The sequence below is a fragment of the Mobula hypostoma genome, chromosome 6, assembly GCF_963921235.1.
Source record: "Mobula hypostoma chromosome 6, sMobHyp1.1, whole genome shotgun sequence".
NCBI lineage: Eukaryota > Metazoa > Chordata > Chondrichthyes > Myliobatiformes > Myliobatidae > Mobula > Mobula hypostoma.
This window is the reverse complement of record NC_086102.1, coordinates 47,721,235-47,743,145: the sequence shown is the minus strand read 5'-3', so window position 1 is coordinate 47,743,145 and position 21,911 is coordinate 47,721,235. Positions and strand designations below refer to the sequence as shown.

The following is a 21,911-nucleotide window of genomic DNA, read 5'->3' as shown; positions in this document are numbered from 1 at the left end:
GTTGCATTTAAAACTGCATCAATTCCCTTAGGTACACTGCGGTGCAGTTTTATAAGAAAATCAGCTGGTAGGTTGTTCCAAGCATCTTGGAGAACTTGCCATAGTTCTTCTGCAGACTTGGGCTGTGTCACTTGCTTCTATATCTCCAGGTAACCTCAGGTGGCCTCAATGATGTTAAAGTTAGGGCTCTGTGGAAGCCACACCATCTGAAACCTTTTTTTAAAAAAGTGGGGTGTCTAAGACTTTTGCACAGTTCTGTACCTCTATCACAACATTTATCAGGGGAAAGCAGCCCTAGCCCATCCAATCTCTCCTTGCATAACTCAGTCCCACAGATTCAGACAATGTTCTTGTCAATCTTTTCGTCATATTTTTCCTGTAGTGTGGTGATCAGAACTATAAAAATACTGCAGGTGCAGTCTAAGTAACTTAATCTTCATCTGTAACACAATGCCCCCCACTCTTATACTTAATGTCTTGGCCATTTAAAACAAGAATGCCATACTTCATATCCTCACTGTCGACGCTTTAAGCTACCTACTTGTATCTCAAGATATCTCTCATATCATTGTCAGGCCCTGCCACTTACTTTTTATGCCCTGCCCTGGTTTAACTTCCCTAAATGTGTGTCTTAAAAGATATCAAAATATTGCTCCATAGCCCCATTCAGTGACCTGATACTGTGGTAACTATGCATTCCTTTAACAAAAGTGTGATCGTGCTATGAAATTCATTGTTTATGAATGTGCGCAAATGCAAGGGAGGTGGATACTGAAATACAAATTCCTTTAAACCTGCAGAAGGTTCGTGGTATCAATAGTTTTTATTGTACTTGCATTCTGGATATCTGTATTCAAAATAAGGATCACAAGGGCGTAAAGATTTTAACAATTCCATAAGCTCTCTGACTGCCTCAAGGATAGCCTTAGTGGAGAGTGTCTCATCACTGCAAAGACTTAGATATCTGTCTATTTGGTTTTGCACAGTTGGAGAAGAACTAAATTTGCCTACCACTAAGTGAGGCAGGAGGTCTCTGCACACTAGAATGAAGCTTTGTGCTTCACTGATGTTCCCACAAGGTGAAAAATTGATTTTGCAGTCTGAAGTCAAACAAGAGAAGACATCATTTTTTCCATGGACAAATTCCTCATCTGCAAAGAGAAGACATGTAAACAAATCATGTTTTTTAAAGATGTTCATTCATGGTACAAAGGTGAATGGACAGTGAAATATGAATAGCTTTGTTCAAACTAGGCAAATATACATTTACAACATGAGCAAGGGGTGTTTTGAACATACCACTAATCAATCTATTAATACGTAACCAATGATCAAAGGTGAATTGACACAAAAATTTCCCCATTTGTGAATTACAATTTTGATGGTGGGAATTCCAAGGAAAACTATTACGGAGTCCAGAACACAACACCAGGGCACAGGAACAGGATATTCAGCCCATGATGCCTGTTGACCAAATGAAACTAATCCCATCTGCTTGCACATGGTCTACATTGCTCCATTACCTGCCTATTCTTGTGTCTGCCCAAGTTCTTAAACAATACTATCATATCCCCATACAGTATTTCCCCTGTCAGGGCATTCCAGACACCCAAAATAATCTCTCACAAAATGATGGAGGAACTCTGCAGGTCAGGCAGTACCTGTGGAAATGCTGCCTGCCCTGCTGAGTTCCTCCAATGTTTTCTGCTTGTTGCTCTGGATTTCCAGCATTGCAGAATCTCTTGTGTTTAAAATAATCTCATACTGTTTTAAAAGTTTCAAATTCTTCATTGAAGACAGTGATCTCACATCTTTCCTGTTTAATTCTTACATTATGTATAAGGCAACTTTATAATAGTTTTAAAAACTGCGATAGAAAATATATAAAAGTAATTGTATTTTGTCATCAGCTGAGATAAAAGGTTTCACAACTGCAGGATTCCCAAAATAACTTCATTCATTGTATAGTCAGAGAACCTAATGCATTGCACAATTTTAGACAGCACCTTCCCACAAATAGTAGTGTGATCATAACCAATGTGCTTTCACTGAGGAATAATTCATTACCAAGACCATGTTTTATGCATTTAAATATAATTCCTGATGATTAACTGAATATAAATGTTGACACTGCCAGAGTGAGATTTGAACTCCAATCTAGATTCTTAGCCTCTAGTCGCTAAGTGAATGGTTCAGCGCTTTACCAAAGGAATGCAGACTACTATTTAATACCTGACCTGAAAGGGTGTGTTTTCACCGACTGTGCAGTACTCCCTTCATACTTAAGAATGCAAGTTAAAAGGATGGCTAGATTAAAGGTTCTGTTGAGGGGAATTAGGCAATTTGATGCGTAAGATAGAATACAGAGGAGAGCAGAATTGCAGGTGATAAGCAGGGTATCTCTGAAAGGGACAGAGGAATTTGTTGTTGTAGTATATAATGTCTTATCAAAGGAAAACAAGTGCTAACAATGATGAACTAAGAGCGTGGCATCAATGATATGGGTGTAATAATAAACACAAAATAATCTGCAGATGCTGGGGTCAAAGCAAAACTTCTTCAGGGTAGGCATACCTCGAAGATGGTGTAATAATAGTGTGTTCGAGTTACTAGACTGGTATCCATAAAATGGCACTGTTGATCCTGGGTTATCAATTTAGATCCACCAATGTTTCTCAGGACACTTAAATTTGGGTAATGAAGTATTTTTTAAAAATTAGAACAAATAGGGATGGTAACCATGAAATGCTTTATTGTGAGGGGAAAAAGTCTGATTTGTCTATGTACATCAGGGAAGAAAAAAAACTGCTTATGCTATCCTTTGTGTGATTCAAGACCCATTGATGTAATTGAATGGAGACAGTTAACAATCAAACATTTTGGGAATGAATTATAGATCTGAATTTCCAGCAATGCCCATATTTTGTGGACAAATATGTTTGAAAAATCCAGATTGTCTGTTTTCTGGAAAAGTAATGTTGGTGGAGTGAACTTGGTGTTTAAAGAATGGTAGTCATGGTTAAGTGGGATCAGGATAAGTACTGGATATAGGATCACTCTGGGAGGGGATATAACAAAAACACAAGTGGCAGCAGCAACACACTTGGAAATACTGATCAAGAATTCAGAGGGCTCATTGCAATGGCCATCAAATAAAGACAGGGCATATCAACCGGGCAAATAGAGCTTTGTTCTTTGCTTCAAATATATTACAACAGTATTAAGTGCAGAAGACTTGATAAGTATATAATACATCTCTTGGCATCAGGCTATGTTCGATTGCTAGAATCCCTGAAGAGTGACTTGCTGAAGAGAGAACTTGAAATAAATGGCACATGGTTATGACTTGTATTCGCAGGCAAATTCTTTGCCTTCGGGGTGTGAGAGCAAGGGTAGGGAAGAGAAGGGAATGGCTTGTAGTTTTAAAAAGAACCTCAATATTTACAAGATATATTAAATCTAAATTTGTATTTTTAATATTTTATATTGTTTAAAAGTTATGTTTTTGAGGGCTTTTTATTCAGGTATTTATGTTTCAGAGGATTGCGTGTTTCCGGAGTACAAGATTTTTAGTAGTTTATGTTTGGTAGTGGTGGATACCTAAAACCCAGGGGAACATAAGAATTTGAAAGTGCAGGTGGCACATGGCATTGGAAGAGCTGAAAGTAATAAGAATGGTCAGAACATGATTGACAAGGATTTTTGCTTGCTTTTTTTCGGTTGAGTTTCTTTGGAATCTGGTCATTAGATGGTGTTGACAAGAGTATGGCTTGGTGTTGGTTGAATGTGGTGTGGTATAAATTTGGAGCAAATTCATTTTCAAAAACATTAAGTTAAATGTACTGAACATAGAAGTTGGAAGTTTGACCATGAGAGCATTAGATAATGATGATGCACTGTTTTTGGAATTCCACAAAGCGTCCAGCATAATCAAAGACCCTATCCACCCTGGATATTCTGACTTCTCCACTCCTCCATTGGGCAAAAGACACAAAACCCTTTAAAGTGTCTACTACTAAACATAAGGACAGCTTTTATCCCTCTGTTATCAGACTGTTGAACAGATCTCTTGACCTCACAATCTACCTTGATATGATCTTGCACTTTATTATTTACCTGCACTGCACTTTGTCTGGAGCCTTTTCACTTTATTCTGCATTGTTACTGCTTTACTGTGTTCTACCTTAATACACTGTATTGATTTGATTTGAATGAAAATAGGCAAAATGAGCTAAACTGTCTTGGTTCATGTGATGACAATAATATACTATTATTAAAGAGCAACATTAAAGATTATAGCAAATATGATATAAAAGATAATATGTTAGTATGGGAAGGAGATTAGTTAGCTGATGGTAAAGAAAAGGAAGTGAAAATAGTTAATTTCAGGACAATAAGCTAATTGCTAGGTTATCCTGGACCGGCCTTGGGGCTTCAGCTTTTTGCAGTTGTGTTAAGTGACTTAGATACAGGGACTAGTTATGTAACTAAATTAGCTGATATGCAAACAGAGTGCTTGCCGGATGAGCCTGAAGTAAATTGTGAGGACACGGTAAAGGTGATATAGATAAATTAGTTGACAAATAGAAAATACATGAAGAGTGAGGTTATCCAGATTAGAGGTGGTACTCTAGAGATGAATAGCATATGCATTGTATAAAAAGATCACTACATTTTTACACAGTATTTGCAGGCATAACACATTCTGATAATTAAAACAAGTCCACTAAGAATCCTTACCTTCCAGCTTGTCAATGATTCCTATTGTGCTGGTGTCTATGATGTAAAGTCGTCCATCCTCAAAGGTGCCAAACATGTTACTATGGACACTGGCATAGTACATGAAATAATTCAAGTCATTGTTTCCCAGCAAATGAGTAATATGAAGAAGCTGGTAAGCGATATCTGCGGTGACTTTGGAGGATTCATTATAAAATGCTTTGATTGATTTTGTCCATGGAGTCACAATTACTCGACCACAAGAGCCAAAGTATCGTAAAAATGGCCACCCTTCTATCCCTGGAAAAAGCTGAATAGATATATTGGTCATTATTACAGGACAGTACCGGCTTTTTTTAAAACTGAAGAACTTAATTTGTGCTTTATGAACAGGACCGACTCATTCACTAATGTTTTTAATACAGGGCTTTTAATATGGTGATGAAATGCTTTGAGAGGGTGGTCATGGCTGGAATGAACTCCTGCCTCTGCAAGGACCTGGACCCACTGCAATTTGCCCATGCCACAATAGGTCAATGGCAGATGCAACCTGAATGGTTCTTTACACGGCCTTGGCTCACCTGGACAATACAGACACCTATGTCAGGTTGCTGTTCATTGACTATAGCTCAGCGTTTAACACTATCATTTCCACAATCCTGATCAACAAGTTATAGAATTTGGGCATCTGTACCTCCCTTTGCAATTGGGACCTTGACTTCCTAACCAGAAGACCACAATCTGTGCAGATTGGTGATGATATCTCCTCCTCGTTGACGATCAACATTGGCGCACCACAGGGATGTGTGTTTAGTCCGCTCCTCTACTTTCTCTATACCCATGACTGTGTGGCTAGGTGTAACTCAAATGCCAGCCATAAATTTACTGATAATACAACCATGCATTCAATGTCAGTAAGATGAAAGAGCTGACTGTGAACTTCAGGAAGGGTAAGATAAGGGAACTTGATCCCTTATAGAGGGATCAGAAGTGGAGAGTGGGAAGAATTTCAAGTTCCTGGGTGTCAAGATTCCTGTTGATCTAACCTGGTCTCAACATATCAATGCAACTATAAAGAAGGCAAGACAGTGACTGTATTTCATTAGGAGTTTGAAGAGATTTGGCTTGTCACCTAAAACACTCAAACTTCTGTAGATGTACCATGGAGAGCGTTCTAACAGGCTGCATCACTGGGGGGGGGGGGAGTGTAGTTGCTGCTGCACAATACTGAAAGAAGCTACAGAAAGTCATAAGATTAGTCAGCTCCATCTTGGGTACTAGCATCCATAATACCCAAGACATCTTCAAGGAATGGTGCCTCAGAAAGGCGACGTTAGTTATTAAGGATCTCAATCACCCAGGACATACCCTTTTCTTATTGTTACCATCAGGAAGGAGATACAGAAGCCTGAAGGCACACACTCAGCAATTCAGAAACAGCTTCTTCCCCTCTGCCATATGATTCCTAAATGGACATTAAGCCCATGAACACTACCTCACTATTTTTAATATATATTATTTCTGTTTTGCATTATTTTAATCTATTCAATATACAGTACATATATAACTTACTGTATTTGATTTCTTTCTTTCTATATTATCATGTATTACATTTAACTGCTGCTGCTAAGTTAACAAATTTCACAACACATGTCGATGATAATAATTCTGATTCTGACAGCTAGAGCTGTGGGTGCGAACTTTTTTTCCAGATGGTGCTGAACTTATTCCTGAAAGTGTCAAAAGTCAAGCAATTTCATTTTCAGGACCGTAAGGTATCCCAGACACATTTATTTTAGCTTGATTACATTCGAGGGATTTTCCCTTGTGTTGGTTCAATGATACTTCCAGCTTTTCTTTTGCTCCTCCCTGTGCTTCCCATGGATGGTAGTTGAGGTTATTGGGAAAGATGAGCTTGACCACGTGGCTACGGTAGGAAATGTCCAGTCAGTTAAGAACCTCTCGTCTTCAGTGAGGGGCAAAGAAGAAGACTATGTAGTCTTTTCATAAGAACGTAAGAAGTAGGAGCAGGAGTAGGACACCTAGCCTGTCGAGCCTGCTCCACCATTCAATATCACGGCTGATCTGGACATGGATTCATCTCCACCTACCTGCCTTTTCCCGTAACCCTTAATTCCCCTACTATGCAAACATCTATCCAACCTTGTCTTAAATATATTTACTGAGATATCCCCCACTGTTTCATTGGGCAGAGAATTCCATAGATTCACCACTCTCTGGGAAAAGCAGTTCCTCCTCATCTCTGTTCTAAATCTACTCCCCAAATCTCGAGGCTATGTTCCCTAGTTCTAGTCTCACCTACCAGTGGAAAGAACTTTCTTGCCTCTATCCCATCTATCCCTTTCATAATATTATATGCTTCTATGAGATCTCCTCACATTCTTCTGAATTCCAGTGACTACAGTCTAGGGCAACTCAATCTCTCCTTATAGTCTAACCCCCTCATCTCTGGAATCAACCTGGTGAACCTCCTCTGCACCACCTCCAAAGCCAGTATATCCTTCCTCAAGTTAAGGAGACCAGAACTACATGCAGTACTCTAGATGCAGTCTCACCAGTACCCTGTATAGTTGCAACATAACCTCCCTGCTCTTAAATTCAGACCCCTAGCAATGAAGGCAAACATTCCATTTGCTGCCTTGATAGCCTGCTGCACCTGCAAACCAACCTTTTGTGATTCATGCACAAGCACTCCCAAGTCCCTCTGCACAGCAGCATGCTACAATTTTTTTTACCATTTAAATAATAATCTGTTCTTTAATTTTTCTTCCAAAGTGAATGACCTCACATTTACCAACATTGTACTCCATCTGCCAGACTCTTGCCCACTCACTTAACCTATCTATATCTCTCTGCAGACTCAGTATCTTCTGCACAATTTGCTTATTGTTCCCCTCTATCCACTGCGCTTATTATATACTCAAAGAACTCCAGTAAGTTTGTCAAACAGGACCTTCTTTTGCTGAATCCATGCTACATCTGCCTGATGAATCTATTTCTTTTCAGATGCCTCGCTATTTCTTCTTTAATGATAGCTTCAAGCATTTTCCCAACTACAGATGTTAAACTAACTGGCCTATAGTTACCTGCCTTTTGCCTACATGCTTTTTTGAACAGTAGCATGACATTTGCCATCTTCCAATCCGCCGGGACCTGCCCAGAGTCCAGAGAATTTTGCTAAATTATCACCAAAGCCTCTACTATAACTTTACTCCATTTCTTTCAGTACCCTGGGATGCATTCCATCAGGACCAGGGGACTTGTCTATTTTCAGGTCCACAAGTTTGCTCAGCACTATCTTTTTAGTGATAGCTACCAGCTACTGTATTGAGGTCCTCACCTCCCATCGCATCCATAACCTCTCACTTTAACAAATCAATCATGAAGACTGATACAAGATAGTTATTCAAATCCTCTGCCTTTTCCTAATTTTCCAATATCAATTCCTCCTTCTCGTCCTCCAAGGGACCAATGTTCACTTTAGCCACACTTTCCTCTTTATATAATTATAAAAACTTTTACTATCCATTTTTATATTTTGTGCTAGTTTATTTTCATAATCTAGCTTCCCTTTCTTTTTTGCTCGCTGAATGGTTCTTTGTTACTTTTTAAAGTTTTTCCCAATCTTCCAGTTTCCCACTACTCTTGGCAACTTTGTATGCATGAGCTTTTAGTTTGATGCCTTGTTTTATTTCCTTAGTTATCCAAGGCTGGCTCTCCCTACCCTTACTGTCTTTTCTTTTAACTGGAATATACTGCTGTTCAGCACTGTGAAAAATCTCTTTGAAAGTCTTCCACTGTTCCTCACCCGTCCAGCCTAGGGTCCCAGTCTACTCTAGCCAAATGATCCCTCATCCCATTGTAGTCTTCAATGTTGTGGCATAATACATTGGTTTTAGATCAAACTATTACACCCTCCAATTTTCATGACTTTCACTTCCCTTATATTTTTCTAAGAAACCTCGAAGAATTGGTAACATAAGATCTCTGCAAATGCTCAGAATTCAGATCAACATATACAAAATACTGAAGCAACTCAACAGATCAGGCAACATCTAAGGAGCTAAGGAGAGAAATAAGCAGTTGAAGTTTTGGGTCCAGACACTTCAGCAAGGCTGGAGAGGAAATGGGAGGAAGCTATAAAAGGGAGGTGGCAGACAAGAAGGAATACAAGCTGGCAAGTGATAGGTGAAACCAGATGTAGGGAAAGATGGGTGGGGGAGGAGGGTGAAATGAAAACTTTAGAAGAAATTCTCAATTTGTAAAATATTTTCTGCTGATCACTGACAGGTTATGCTTTGTCACCCCTCTTGCATACTATTGCAGTGAAGGAGATGAGGATTGGAGAGAATGTGCAGAAGATAAAGGAAGAAATCTTTCAGCTAGCTGTGACCTTTCTAAACTGACTTTTAATTCCCTTAATATCTAGAATTCACCTACCTATCCATGTTGGTGTATACTTAGAATCTGAACAGCCACAAACTGCTCAGGTAAAAAATTCTGAGATTCACTGCCCTCTGGTGATGAATTTTCATTTTCCCCTATATTGTGAATGGCTAACCCCTGATTCTGAACCAGGGGACTACTGGTTTTGGTCATCCATCTATCCTTTCTACTCCCAGAACAATTTTTATTTTCAGCTGTCATTCCTCAGAACTGTACTGTATTTCATTGCTGTGTCTCTCTAATAAGGTAAATCTGGCAGCTAAGAATCAATGTGATAAATGGTTTAAAAATACACCAGCCCCTCTATTTGTTACAATGAGAAATACCTCACATTTTCCCATGCCATGACAGACTCACGTTTAAAAGAATTCTTACACTCTTGAAATTGGCCTCCTACCAGTTCAAGACCTTGAGAACCAGCTCTATCCTTCTCCATTGCTATTTTGAAACATTTACAGAATTATGGTCGCTCTTCCCACTGATGCATCCACCACCTGGCCAGTTTCATTTCCTAACATTTATGTTCCTGATATCTTTTTCACATTTATTTTGCAAAGTTATGTAAGGCTGCAACTCTCAGGCACTTCCTCATACCTACCTCTTGAAGAGGACCTCACTCCAGACCATCAGAAAACTGCCTCTGACACCATCACTGACCTATCAACTCTGGTGAACTCCCATCCACCACTAACTCCATAGTTCCCTTATGCTGCACTGCTTGCTTCTACCTCCTACGTTAAGAGTCTGATGATCTGCATAGGCCTATTGTCTCTGCCTGCTCCTGCCCCGCTGAACTCAATACCTCATACCTTGACCCCACTGTATCACTCGATTCAATCCCTTCCCACCTATATCCGCAATACTTCTCATGCTCTTAAATTCCTCAGTAACTTTCAATTCTCTGAACCTGACTGCCTCATTTTCACCATAGATGTCCAGTCCTATCCCTCATCAAGAAGGGTCTTAAAGCTTTCCACTTCTTTCTCAATGAAAGAACCAACCAGTTCCCCTCCACCACCACCCTCCTCTATCTGGCAGAACTGGTCCGCACCCTCAACAGTTTTTCCTTTCGCTTCTCCCACTTTCTCCAAACTCAATGAGCAGCCATGGGCACCAGCTATGCCTGCCTCTTTGTTGACTACATAGACCAGTCCATGTTCCAAGTCTTCCCCGGTAATGTTGCCCAAATCTTCCTCCACAGCATTGGTGCTTCTTCGTGCATTCGTGCTGAGATCATCAATTTCAACAACTTTGCCTCTAACTTCCACCCTGCCCTTAAAATCACTTGGTCCATTTCTACCTCCCTCCTCTTTCTCGATTTCTCTGTCTCCATCTTTAGAGACAAACTGTCAACCAACATCTTTTATAAACCTACCGATTCCCACAATTACCTTGACTATATCTCTTCCCACCCTGGCTCCTATAAAAATGCCATTCCCTTTTCTCAGTTCCATTCTCTGCTGTGTCTGTTCCCAGGATGTGACTTTCCTTTCCAGGACATCAGAGACGTTGTCCTCCTTCAAAAAAAAGGTATTTTCCTTCCTCCACCATTGGTTCTTATGCTATGATGAGGCAGCCCTCAGGGTGGAGGAGCAACACCTTGTATTCTGTCTAAGTAGCCTCCAACCTGATGGCATGAATATCGATTTCTCCTCCTGGTAAACGTTTCCCCTCTCATCAAGTACCTTTTTAAAAAGTAAATCTTCACCCTCAATAGTGGTAGTCCTTTGGATTCGAAGAACGCACTTTGAAACCTGTGCTTGATGGAGTTTTAAGTGGAACAGCCATTGCACAGAGGCAATCCCACTCTCTCGGCAAAAGAGACCTTGATCCAGTGGCACGGACAACCGTTACGGCTGGAGACCTCTCCTGCTGCAGTGGATGACCATGATGTATAAGTGTCTTGTCGTGCTCTTAGTGCTCCACAACGCCTGCTGGGCCTGCCTTCTTGACCATTGGACCATTAATCGGTCTCCTCCGCTCAATCTGCCAGGGCCAGATGTCACACGCTGGGATAGACAGATCCCCTACCCCACTGAAGGTCAAAGACCCCTTGGCTACCCTCACCCGGTTTGACCCGTCTGCCGAGATGGTTTACCCTCATTGGATACTTATTCCCCACCATTCCTTATACCATAACTGAATTCTTGGAATGCCTATAGAAAAATAATTGTACCACAGAGAGCAAGAGAATAATGCAATTCATGCATTGAACTGGCAAATAAAAAGCATTATAAATTCTTGCAATTTCTACATCTGAAATCATTGATCTAATTTGATAAAATGGAAATAGTTCAAAATAAATTACAATATTTTAAAAATGAAGATTTTCTTATGTGTTAACCATGCACCTCACTCTGAGAGAATAGAAACTGTGAAAATGAATTGTGGCTGTACAGAACTATACCTGTAAGACAATAGGGTGGGTGTTGACAGACAATGTATAGAGCAGGCGCAGTTTGTCTCGATCAGTGAAATGTCGCATCAAGACGCTACCTGAGTCCCTCACTTCAGCATAACGTCGGATGATCCGGTCCAACAGACGCTGGGATGGACACCTCAGCAAGAGGCTAGGGAGTCTCTGCAGTTTAAAAAAAAAGTTTTATTTTAAAATCTATGTGGAAGTAGTGAAGAACTTACAAGAGCAGCATACAGGATGGTGACAATATACATATACTGTAGATCAAATATATTAACTCTCAGCTGCTAAATGACTTACATTTAGGTGTCACCTCTTAATATTTTATAATTGTTCTGGTTAAACCCTGCCCAATTCTGGCATTGCACAATTATGTCTTCCCTTTGAACTTTACATATTTATAGAAGCGCATGTTCAATTTGGCTGAAGGATAGGAAGATGATGAGCAAGGCCTTTGGCTATATTTGCTCAATAAAGATTAGGAAAGTAATACACAATGTTCATAATAAGGTTTCATTAAACAGTAAACTGGCAATCCTGTAGTGCTGATCGTGCTCCTTCTGTAGGACTTGCTGAATGGGAAGGAAGGACATCTGATGGTGTTCATAATTCTGATGGGTCTGAAGGACTAACATAAAGGGCAGCGGTGAAGTATGATGAAATGGTAATAGTTTAGAACAACAACAGAATGCTTTATGTTCCAATAGAAAGGTTTTTTAAAATTTCCTAGACATACAGATCTATTACCAGCTTTGTTTCACTGCAACTTGGGATCCAACTGCTCCCATGTTGCCCTTAACTAACTCTGATTTGGACTTAAATAAAGTGATGAGGCTTTGCTATTTCTATCACAAAATTAATCTAAATATTTAAATAACTGGCATGTGGAGCTGTTTAGGGTGACTGCACCCAAGTTAAAATGCTTAGGTGAAAAGAAGGCAGAAAACTTCTAAAATTATTTCATGAATAAATTAAATCTAAGCTCACTGCTAACTTCAAATAGGAATTACCCAATAGGAGATAAATCAAGATTTATCTATATCACTCTGGTATATGGTTTTCAAACCTTAGTGGCCAGAGTTTACATGTTACATAATCTATTAGGCCAGAGTGGTGCTAGAGGTGGTGCTGCTGCCACAGAGTTCCAGCAGCCCAGGTTTGATCCGACTTCCTTTTGATTTATACATCCTCCCCGTGAACACGTGGGTTTCCCTTTACTGTGCTTTCCTCCCACATTCCAAAGATATGTTGCTCATTAAGTTATCTGGCCTCCATAAATTATCCATAATCAACGTGGCTAGTTGGAGAATTGGAAGGCATTAAAGGGATATGTGAGAGAATAGGCTAGTTCAGAAATATAATGGTGGTGGGGGTGGCAACATTAATGCGTTTAATTTGAGAGTCGGCATGAGCTCAATGGGCCAAGTGGTCTTATCTTAACTCATAAGGAAATGTTTAATATGCATATACAATGCACAGAAAACTCATATGAAGTGTGCTACATTCCATTGCAAAGTTAAGGCAAGCGAAATGTATAACAAGAAAGTAATACCTTTCTGAGATGGTTTATTTTGATGAAAAATCCCCATAAGCCTTTCAATTTCATGTTACAAGGTATTAACCTTCAACAATCATGATCAGTTAGGCACAGAGAAGATCTGTATTTACAGACAAGTACCTTTATTGGCTCAGTTCACATTCATGTGAATTTACACAACTATCTGTGTGCACACTCACTCAGTTTCCCTGACCTTCTATGAAGGTCGAAGAGAAAAAAGCTATACCCGGGAAAGGGAGCCTACACCAGCCAGGTTTTCTCTTGATCCTGAATGTAATCCTCATGTTTCCTACGTGAGGCAATTTACTTCTGTAGTGGTTGGTCTCCACAGAGTTGCTGTTGTCTGTGCTCTCAATTCTCCATTCTTATTCTCTTCCTTATCGGATCAATCTACGTAGTATCTTTCAACTTCATTGGTTCAAGATCATCTGACTGACCTGGGTCAGCTTCTCATTGAAACAGGCCCAAAGCTATGAGCAGAATTGCTTTATGGCTCTTTTCCCCCACAGATTCACTTTGTTATTTACAACTCAGATTGGTTCAAACCAATCTAACCAGCTCAGCTAAACAATTGGGCCCAGATGACCAGATCACAGGCAGTTCCTTCTGCATAATAAACAGCTTCTTATCTGAGAATGCTCTTAGGTTTAGAATATAGAACACAGAAAATATACAGCACATTACAGGCCCTTCAGCCCACAGTGTTGTGCCAACCATGTAACCTACTCTAGAAGCTGTCTAGAATTTCACTACCACATAGCTCCATGTACCTAATGGGCCAGATATTTGGCTGATCTGGTTAGGTGTAGTACCTTTAACAATTGGCTTTTTTAAAATCTCTTCTGCATTTAATTGCAGTTTTACAAAGTAATTACATGGACAATTTCAGCCTTTTACCTACTGCAGATATTCTTACCACTCCCTCTCTTTAAAACTTAAAACACACGTTCATTGCTTTGCCAGTTCTAATGAAGGATTTTACTACAGCTGAAATGTTGGTTTTAGTTCTCTCTTTCCCCCGTTGCTGCTTTACGTGCTTTGTGTTTCTTGCATTTTTTGCTGCTTTGGCTTTTCCAATATTTACAGTTTGTTTGCTGCTTTTCCCCTCAGTTTGTTAATTTCCCTCAATTTTCAAGAACCTGCTTATAATACACCTTAAATTGTTCTTGCTATTAGGATCATGTATGTTATATATATATATATATATATTTTCAACTGTATATTTTTGTTAATTATTTCTTGATGTTCCTACAGCTTTCCCAGTGACTGGGTGCTTGTTTTCCTACAGGTATGAACCAGGATCGATGTTTACCTCAGAATCCTGATCTTGATCAGTAATACTTTATATACTAAGCAATTCAAAAAAAAATACATACCTGAACCAGCTCGGCAGTCAGCCGGTCAGCTGTAAGCCATTTCTGGAAACGTTCTGTGGCTCTGAGGACACTTTCAATGCTGCATGCAACTTTTTTTGCGGCTGAGATGCAGATTTTCTGATCAGAAAGTTCATTCTGATACGTGCTTTGTAATCGGGAAATTACGACGGGCTTCCAGGTCTCGGCATCGACGCTATAATTGGCAAAGTAAATATTCCTGTGGCTCGGAGGGAGTCTTAAGTCTGCAGATAGCCAGTTCTCAAATCTGCAAACAATGTAATTTATAAGACAAATGTGGAGACATGGACATTGGTAAATAGTTCCTGTGCATCCTACAGAAACGCGTTTTTTTTTCCTTTCCCTCCATGTTTACACCAAAGACAGTAATATTTGACAGCAAAGCTTCTATCTCAAAGTAAATAATTTAATTTAATAATCTTGATTAGTTCCGGAAATGGTTGAGGAAGTTGTTGGCACTTAGATCAGTGATCAGCATCCATGTTAGATATATCGGCTCTCACACCTCTTGACTATAGCCGTCACCCACACCTCTCAGTTCCTTTCTGTAAGGACTCTCTACAATTCTCAGATTTTTGTCTGTCTCAGATGTATCTAATTTGATATTAGGATTGCCACCCCGGTGCTTGAATATCTTCCTTTTCCTTGAGCTATGGCTTCACCTCTACCTTAGTTTACAGGGCTCTCAGTCACATCTCTTCTACTTTCTGAACTTTGATTGCATGTCCGCTCCCCTCTGCCAGAAGAAGGATTAAGGGAGTGGTCACTGTCCACCTCACCAGCCTTCACCTTCAATTGACCTGTAATTTTCATCACTTTCAACAGGAATTCCACAGCAGACACGCTTTTCCCTCCACTCCCAGTCAGTACTCCAGGGACTCTCTAGATTGGCTTTCCATTTCCAGCAGTCTCCCTTCCCTGAAACCATAGACGTTACAACACCCTCTTCAATTTTTATCATCCAAACACTCAAACACACCTTCCAGCTGAAGCAACATTTCATTTGTTTTTCTAATCAATTGTACTGCATTCAGTGTTCATAATGTGCTTGTTACTATATTGGATAAACCATATACAGATGGGTAACTGTTTTGTTGAACACTTCTCGACAATTACAATGCTGAGCTTTGGTTACCTGTGTTTTTAATTCTCCATCCCACTGCCACTTTGAGCCCACTGTGTTTAGCTCCTATTTTGTTCCAAAGTAACATGTTCTGTATGGACATGTGGCAGCCGCTAGGCTAGATATTTAATTTAGCAATTTAAGATACTGTACCAACTTTTTTTCTTCACAGATTGAGTCTGTATATTTTTATTTCCAGATGTTTTTTGTATCCCTAACTTCATTAGTTAAAGCAATTGTTACCTTGGCAGATTTGGTCTTGAAGCACTCCCAACTAAACATTTCTTCTCCACCACAAACCATGCCTCAACAAACAAAACATGTTTATTTTCTGACTTTTCCAGTTTTATAGAGAGTCCTTGACCTGAAACACTGATTACATTTATCTACACACATCAAAGTTGCTGGTGAACGCAGCAGGCCAGGCAGCATCTCTAGGAAGAGGTACAGTCGACGTTTCGGGCCGAGACCCTTCGTCAGGACTAACTGAAGGAAGAGCTAGTAAGAGATTTGAAAGTGGGAGGGGGAGGGGGAGTCCAAAATGATAGGAGAAGACAGGAGGGGGAGGGATGGAGCCAAAAGTTGGACAGGTGATTGGCAAAGGGGATATGAGAGGATCATGGGACAGGAGGCCCAGGGAGAAGGAAAAGGGGGAGGGGGGAAAATCCCAGAGTATGGGCAAGGGGTATAGTCAGAGGGACAGAAGGAGTGAGAGATAGAATGTGTGTATATAAATAAATAATGGATGGGGTACGAAGGAGAGGTGGGGCATTAGTGGAAGTTAGAGAAGTCAATGTTCATGCCATCAGATTGGAGGCTACCCAGATGGAATATAAGGTGTTGTTCCTCCAGCCTGAGTGTGGCTTCATCTTTACAGTAGTGGAGGCCATGGATAGACATATCAGAATGGGATGTGGAATTAAAATGTGTGGCCACTGGGAGATCCTGCTTTCTCTGGCGGACAGAGCGTAGGTGTTCAGCAAAACGATCTCCCAGTCTGTGTCGGGTCTTGCCAATATATAGAAGGCCACATCGGGAGCACCGGACACAGTATATCACCCCAGTCGACTCACAGGTGAAGTGTTGCCTCACCTGGAAGGACTGTCTGGGGCCCTGAATGGTGGTAAGGGAGGAAGTGTAAGGGCATGTGTCACACTTGTTTGGCTTACAAGGATAAGTGCCAGGAGGGAGATCAGTGGGGAGGGATGGGGGGTACGAAAAGACAAGGAAGTCGCATAGGGAGCGATCCCTGTGGAAAGCGGGGGGGGGGGGAGAGATGTGCTTAGTGGTGGGATCCCGTTGGAGGTGGCGGAAGTTACGGAGAATAATATGTTGGACCCGGAGGCTGGTGGGGTGGTAGGTGAGGACCAGAGGAACCCTATTCCTAGTGAGGTGGCGGGAGGATGGAGTGAGAGCAGATGTGCATGAAATGGGGGAGATGTGTTTGAGAGCAGAGTTGATGGTGGAGGAAGGGAAGCCCCTTTCTTTAAAAAAAGGAGGACATTTCCCTCATCCTGGGGTGAAAAGCCTCATCCTGAGAGCAGATACGGTGGAGACGGAGGAATTGCGAGAAGGGGATGGCATTTTTGCAAGAGACAGGGTGAGAAGAGGAATAGTCCAGATAGCTGTGAGAGTCAGTAGGCTTATAGTAGACATCAGTAGATAAGCTGTCTCCAGAGATAGAGACAGAAAGATCTAGAAAGGGGAGGAAGGTGTCGGACATGGACCAGGAAAACTTGAAGGCAGGGTGAAAGTTGGAGGCAAAGTTAATGAAGTCAACGAGCTCAGCATGCGTGCAGGAAGCAGCGCCAATGCAGTTGTCGATGTAGCGAAAGAAAAGTGGGGGACAGATACCAGAATAGGTTTGGAACATAGATTGTTCCACAAAGCCAACAAAAAGGCAGGCATAGGTAGGACCCATATGGGTGCCCATAGCTACACCTTTAGCTTGGAGGAAGTGGGAGGAGCCAAAGGAGAAATTATTAAGAGTAAGGACTAATTCTGCTAGACGGAGCAGAGTGGTGGTAGAGGGGAACTAAATAGGTCTGGAATCCAAAAAGAAGCGGAGAGCTTTGAGACCTTCCTGATGGGGGATGGAAGTATATAGGGACTGGACATCCATGGTGAAAATAAAGTGGTGGGGGCCAGGGAACTTAAAATCATCGAAAAGTTTAAGAGCGTGAGAAGTGTCACGAATGTAGGTAGGAAGGGATTGAACAAGGGGGGATAAAACCGTGTCGAGATATGCAGAAAGGAGTTCGGTGGGGCAGGAGCAAGCTGAGACAATAGGTCTGCCAGGACAGGCAGGTTTGTGGATCTTGGGTAGGAGGTAGAAACAGGAAGTGTGAGGTGTGGGAACTATAAGGTTGGTAGCAGTGGATGGGAGATCCCCTGAGCAGATAAAGTCGGTGATGGTGTGGGAGACAATGGCCTGGTGCCCCTGAGCAGATTTAAAGAAAGGGACTTCCCTTCCTCCACCATCAACTCTGCTCTCAAATGCATCTCCCCCATTTCACGCACATCTGCTCTCACTCCATCCTCCCGCCACCCCACTAGGAATAGGGTTCCCCTGGTCCTCACCTACCACCCCACCGGCCTCTGGGTCCAACATATTATTCTCCGTAACTTCCGCCACCTCCAACGGGATCCCACCACTAAGCACATCTCCCTCCCCCCGCTTTCCACAGGGATCGCTCCCTATGCGACTCCCTTGTCTTTTTGTACCCCCCATCCCTCCCCACTGATCTCCCTCCTGGCACTTATCCTTGTAAGCCAAACAAGTGCTACACATGCCCTTACACTTCCTCCCTTACCACCATTCAGGGCCCCAGACAGTCCTTCCAGGTGAGGCGACACTTCACTTGTGAGTCGGCTGGGGTGATATACTGCGTCCAGTGTTCCTGATGTGGCCTTCTATATATTGGCAAGACCCGATACAGACTGGGAGATCGTTTTGCTGAACACCTACGCTCTGTCCGCCAGAGAAAGCAGGATCTCCCAGTGGCCACACATTTTAATTCCACATCCCATTCCCATTCTGATATGTCTATCCATGGCCTCCTCTACTGTAAAGATGAAGCCACACTTAGGTTGGAGGAACAACACCTTATGTTCTGTCTGGGTAGCCTCCAACCTGATGGCATGAACATTGACTTCTCAAACTTCTGCTACTGCCCCACCTCCCCCTCGTACCCCATCCGTTATTTATTTATATACACACATTCTTACTCCCTCTGTCCCTCTGACTATACCCCTTGCCCATCCTCTGGGTTCCCCCCACTTTTCTTTCTCCCTAGGCCTCCTGTCCCATGATCCTCTCATATCCCTTTTGCCAATCACCTGTCCAGCTCTTGGCTCCATCCCTCCCCCTCCTGTCTTCTCCTATCATTTTGGATCTCCCCCTCCCCCTCCCACTTTCAAATCTCTTACTAGCTCTTCCTTCAGTTAGTCCTGACGAAGGGTCTTGGCCTGAAACGTCGACTGTACCTCTTCCTAGAGATGCTGCCTGGCCTGCTGCGTTCACCGGCAACTTTGATGTGTGTAGCTTGAATTTACAGCATCTGCAGAATTCCTCATGTTTATATTTATCTCTCTAGAACCCTGCTGAATGCTTTCAGCATTTTCTTCTTTTGTCCTAAAATGAGCATGGGTTTGTTTCCTTCAACAGGAAATGTTGGGTGTGGAAGATTTGTTACCATTTTGGAAGGAATAGGATTAGATTTCATTTTCTTTATATATCCTATATTATATCCTCATAAGAATAAAACTTCTTGATATCCTTAGCTTGGAGAAAGATTCAGGTGATAGTTGTACAAAACCAAGTAAAGGTGCCACATACACCACTCTTTATTTCTTGCTTTTGTGATAACTGCACTTCCATTACGACAAAGTTTCTTTCTTGTCTACCTTCTTGTTGTTTCTTTTAAAATGTCTGCTCTTTGTATGTTCTGCACCATATATCAGTTTGAGAGCAAGTAGGTAAGGAACACAACTTTCTAAAATGAGATGCAGTTGGTCTAAGTGAATTGCGAGAAATAGGTTCAGTATTAATCAGCAGTCATTTTACACCACAAGCATTCTTTTCCAGTAGAAAATAATTGATTCACTGTAACCCAAACAATGATCAATTTTACTCCCGAGATTTCAGTTTTGACAAATTGCTATTAAATTTTTAACATTAAATTTCTCTGTTTATCACCTTCAAATATTGATCTATTGAGGAAAGATCTGATACAGACGTACACAATGTCAGGTTAAGATTTTTTCAGATCAGACCAGGAACTCCAATGCAGTAGTGACCTATTCTGGAATAAGGCATCATAAAGAGAGAAAAGGGGAATAGATATCATCTGATAACTTTTTCTAGTATTTTCCTTGTACATCAGCTAATATTACCCTTTAAAATTGGTATCAAAGTATGGGTAGAATCTAGTAGTAACTATTAAGCAAATAGGGTCTGATAATGAGGCACTTCAATCTGTCACTCCTGTATTTCAAGGGGATTCCACATTGCTTCCAAAGTTTTTTTTTGAATTGTACAATTCAAATGGAATATTCAGATTAAGACAATGAATTTAAAAATGCCAAACAGGCTGCATTGCTGTGGAAAAAGAGGACAACTTGTAGGTAACCGTTTCAGTGTATTGCTATGCCCAGAGTAGCTACTACTTAACCCACACTCCAAACTAAAACGACATTGCAAAACTTTTCATTTTCAGTATGGAAACAAATCAGAAAAATCAAAATTTGGATTACTTGATTTAAAAATTGCTCTTGAATATATTCGGCTCCTTACACCTGATAGAGTTTACAGACTATCCATAAACGGACCTTCTGGAACACAAATCTCACCTGATTTTTTCTCTGAAGAATTTTTTGCACAACGATGTTCCGACACAAGCATCACACTTATCCAAACCCAGAAAGTTCCTGCCGAAGTTGTAGACTGGTTTCAGCTTTGTTACGTTAGTGATGTCTTCAGCTCTTGTGTTTAAACTTATTTCCCAGGGTGCCAGAAATATTAAGGACCAAATGGTACAAGTCCACATATTTACCAAGTCCTCCACACAGATCTTCTAACTTTTAACTGTAATTGATTTATACATATTAACTGTGAAGCAACATATCTCCAGAAAGTCAAATGTAAATTGTTAATAGAATATTTTTTGCATGTAGTTATGAAAACTGAATTGGACTATGGTGTGAATCCAACTACCTCCATTTCTGTGTAGATTGTTCTGAGAGGAAATATGGAGCATGCTGATAATCTGGTTGCTATGGTCATACTTCCTCCGTGCTCTCCAGTCCAGGAATCTGATAGGATACAATATCTGTTTGCTTCCTATCTGTGTCGCATAACAACATCATTGTGCTCACATGCTGTGTAATAGATAATAGTCGGATATCCTGGACTTTTTAAATCCACAAGCTATTTGAAGCTTTATCAGAATCAGGTTTGATATCACTGACATATGTTGTGAAATTTGTTGTTGTACAGCAGCAGTGTGTTGCAATACATAAAAGCTTTAAATTACAGTAAATATATACATTAAATTAATTAAGTGCAAAAAAATAGTGAGGTATTCTTCTTGGTTCAATGTCCTCGGAAATGGGATGGCAGAGGGGAAGAAGCTTCTCCTGAATTGTTGAGTGTCTGCCTCAGGCCCCGGTAGCTCCCCTCTGATGGTAGCAGTGAGAAAAGGGCATGCCCTGGGTGATGAGCGTCCTTAATGATTGATGTCGCCTTTTTGAGGCATTGCTCTTGAAGATATCCTAGAGGCTACGGAGGCTAGTGTCCATATTGGAGCTGATGGAGTTCACAACTTACTGTAGCCTCTTTCGATCCTGCGTGGTAGCCCCTCCGTGCCAGACAGTGATACAGCCAGTTAGAATGCTCTCCACAGTACATCTGTAGAAATTTGTGAGTGTTTTCGGTGACATACAAAATCTCCTCAAACGTACAAATGAAGTATAGCCACTGTTGTGCCTCTTGGTAACTGTATCTATATATTGGGCCCAGGATAGATCCTCAAATGTTGACACCCAGTAACTTGAAATTGCTCGCTCTTTCCTTTTCTCATCCCTCTGAGTACTGGTGTGTGTTCCCTCATCTTACCCTTTCTGAGCCACAATCCATTCTTTGGTCTTACTGATGGGAGTGTAAGGTTGTTTCTGCAAACCACTCAACTAGCTCATATATTTCGCTCCTGTGTGCCTTCTCGTCACCATCTA

At 41.1% G+C, this 21,911-nt stretch overlaps 1 protein-coding gene across 1 annotated transcript; it reads right to left on the bottom strand.

The window, feature by feature from the left end:
- Positions 1 to 811: 811 nt before the first annotated feature.
- On the bottom strand, positions 812 to 20,900 carry dipk2b (divergent protein kinase domain 2B). Its single transcript, XM_063049871.1, has 5 exons — positions 20,532 to 20,900; positions 14,540 to 14,804; positions 11,594 to 11,767; positions 4,741 to 5,029; positions 812 to 1,151 (listed from the first exon to the last, which is right to left on the bottom strand). Exons 1-5 carry the CDS (start codon positions 20,726 to 20,728, stop codon positions 814 to 816), a joined length of 1,263 nt encoding a protein of 420 aa, XP_062905941.1. The 5' UTR covers positions 20,729 to 20,900; the 3' UTR covers positions 812 to 813.
- Between the last annotated feature and the right edge of the window lie 1,011 nt (positions 20,901 to 21,911).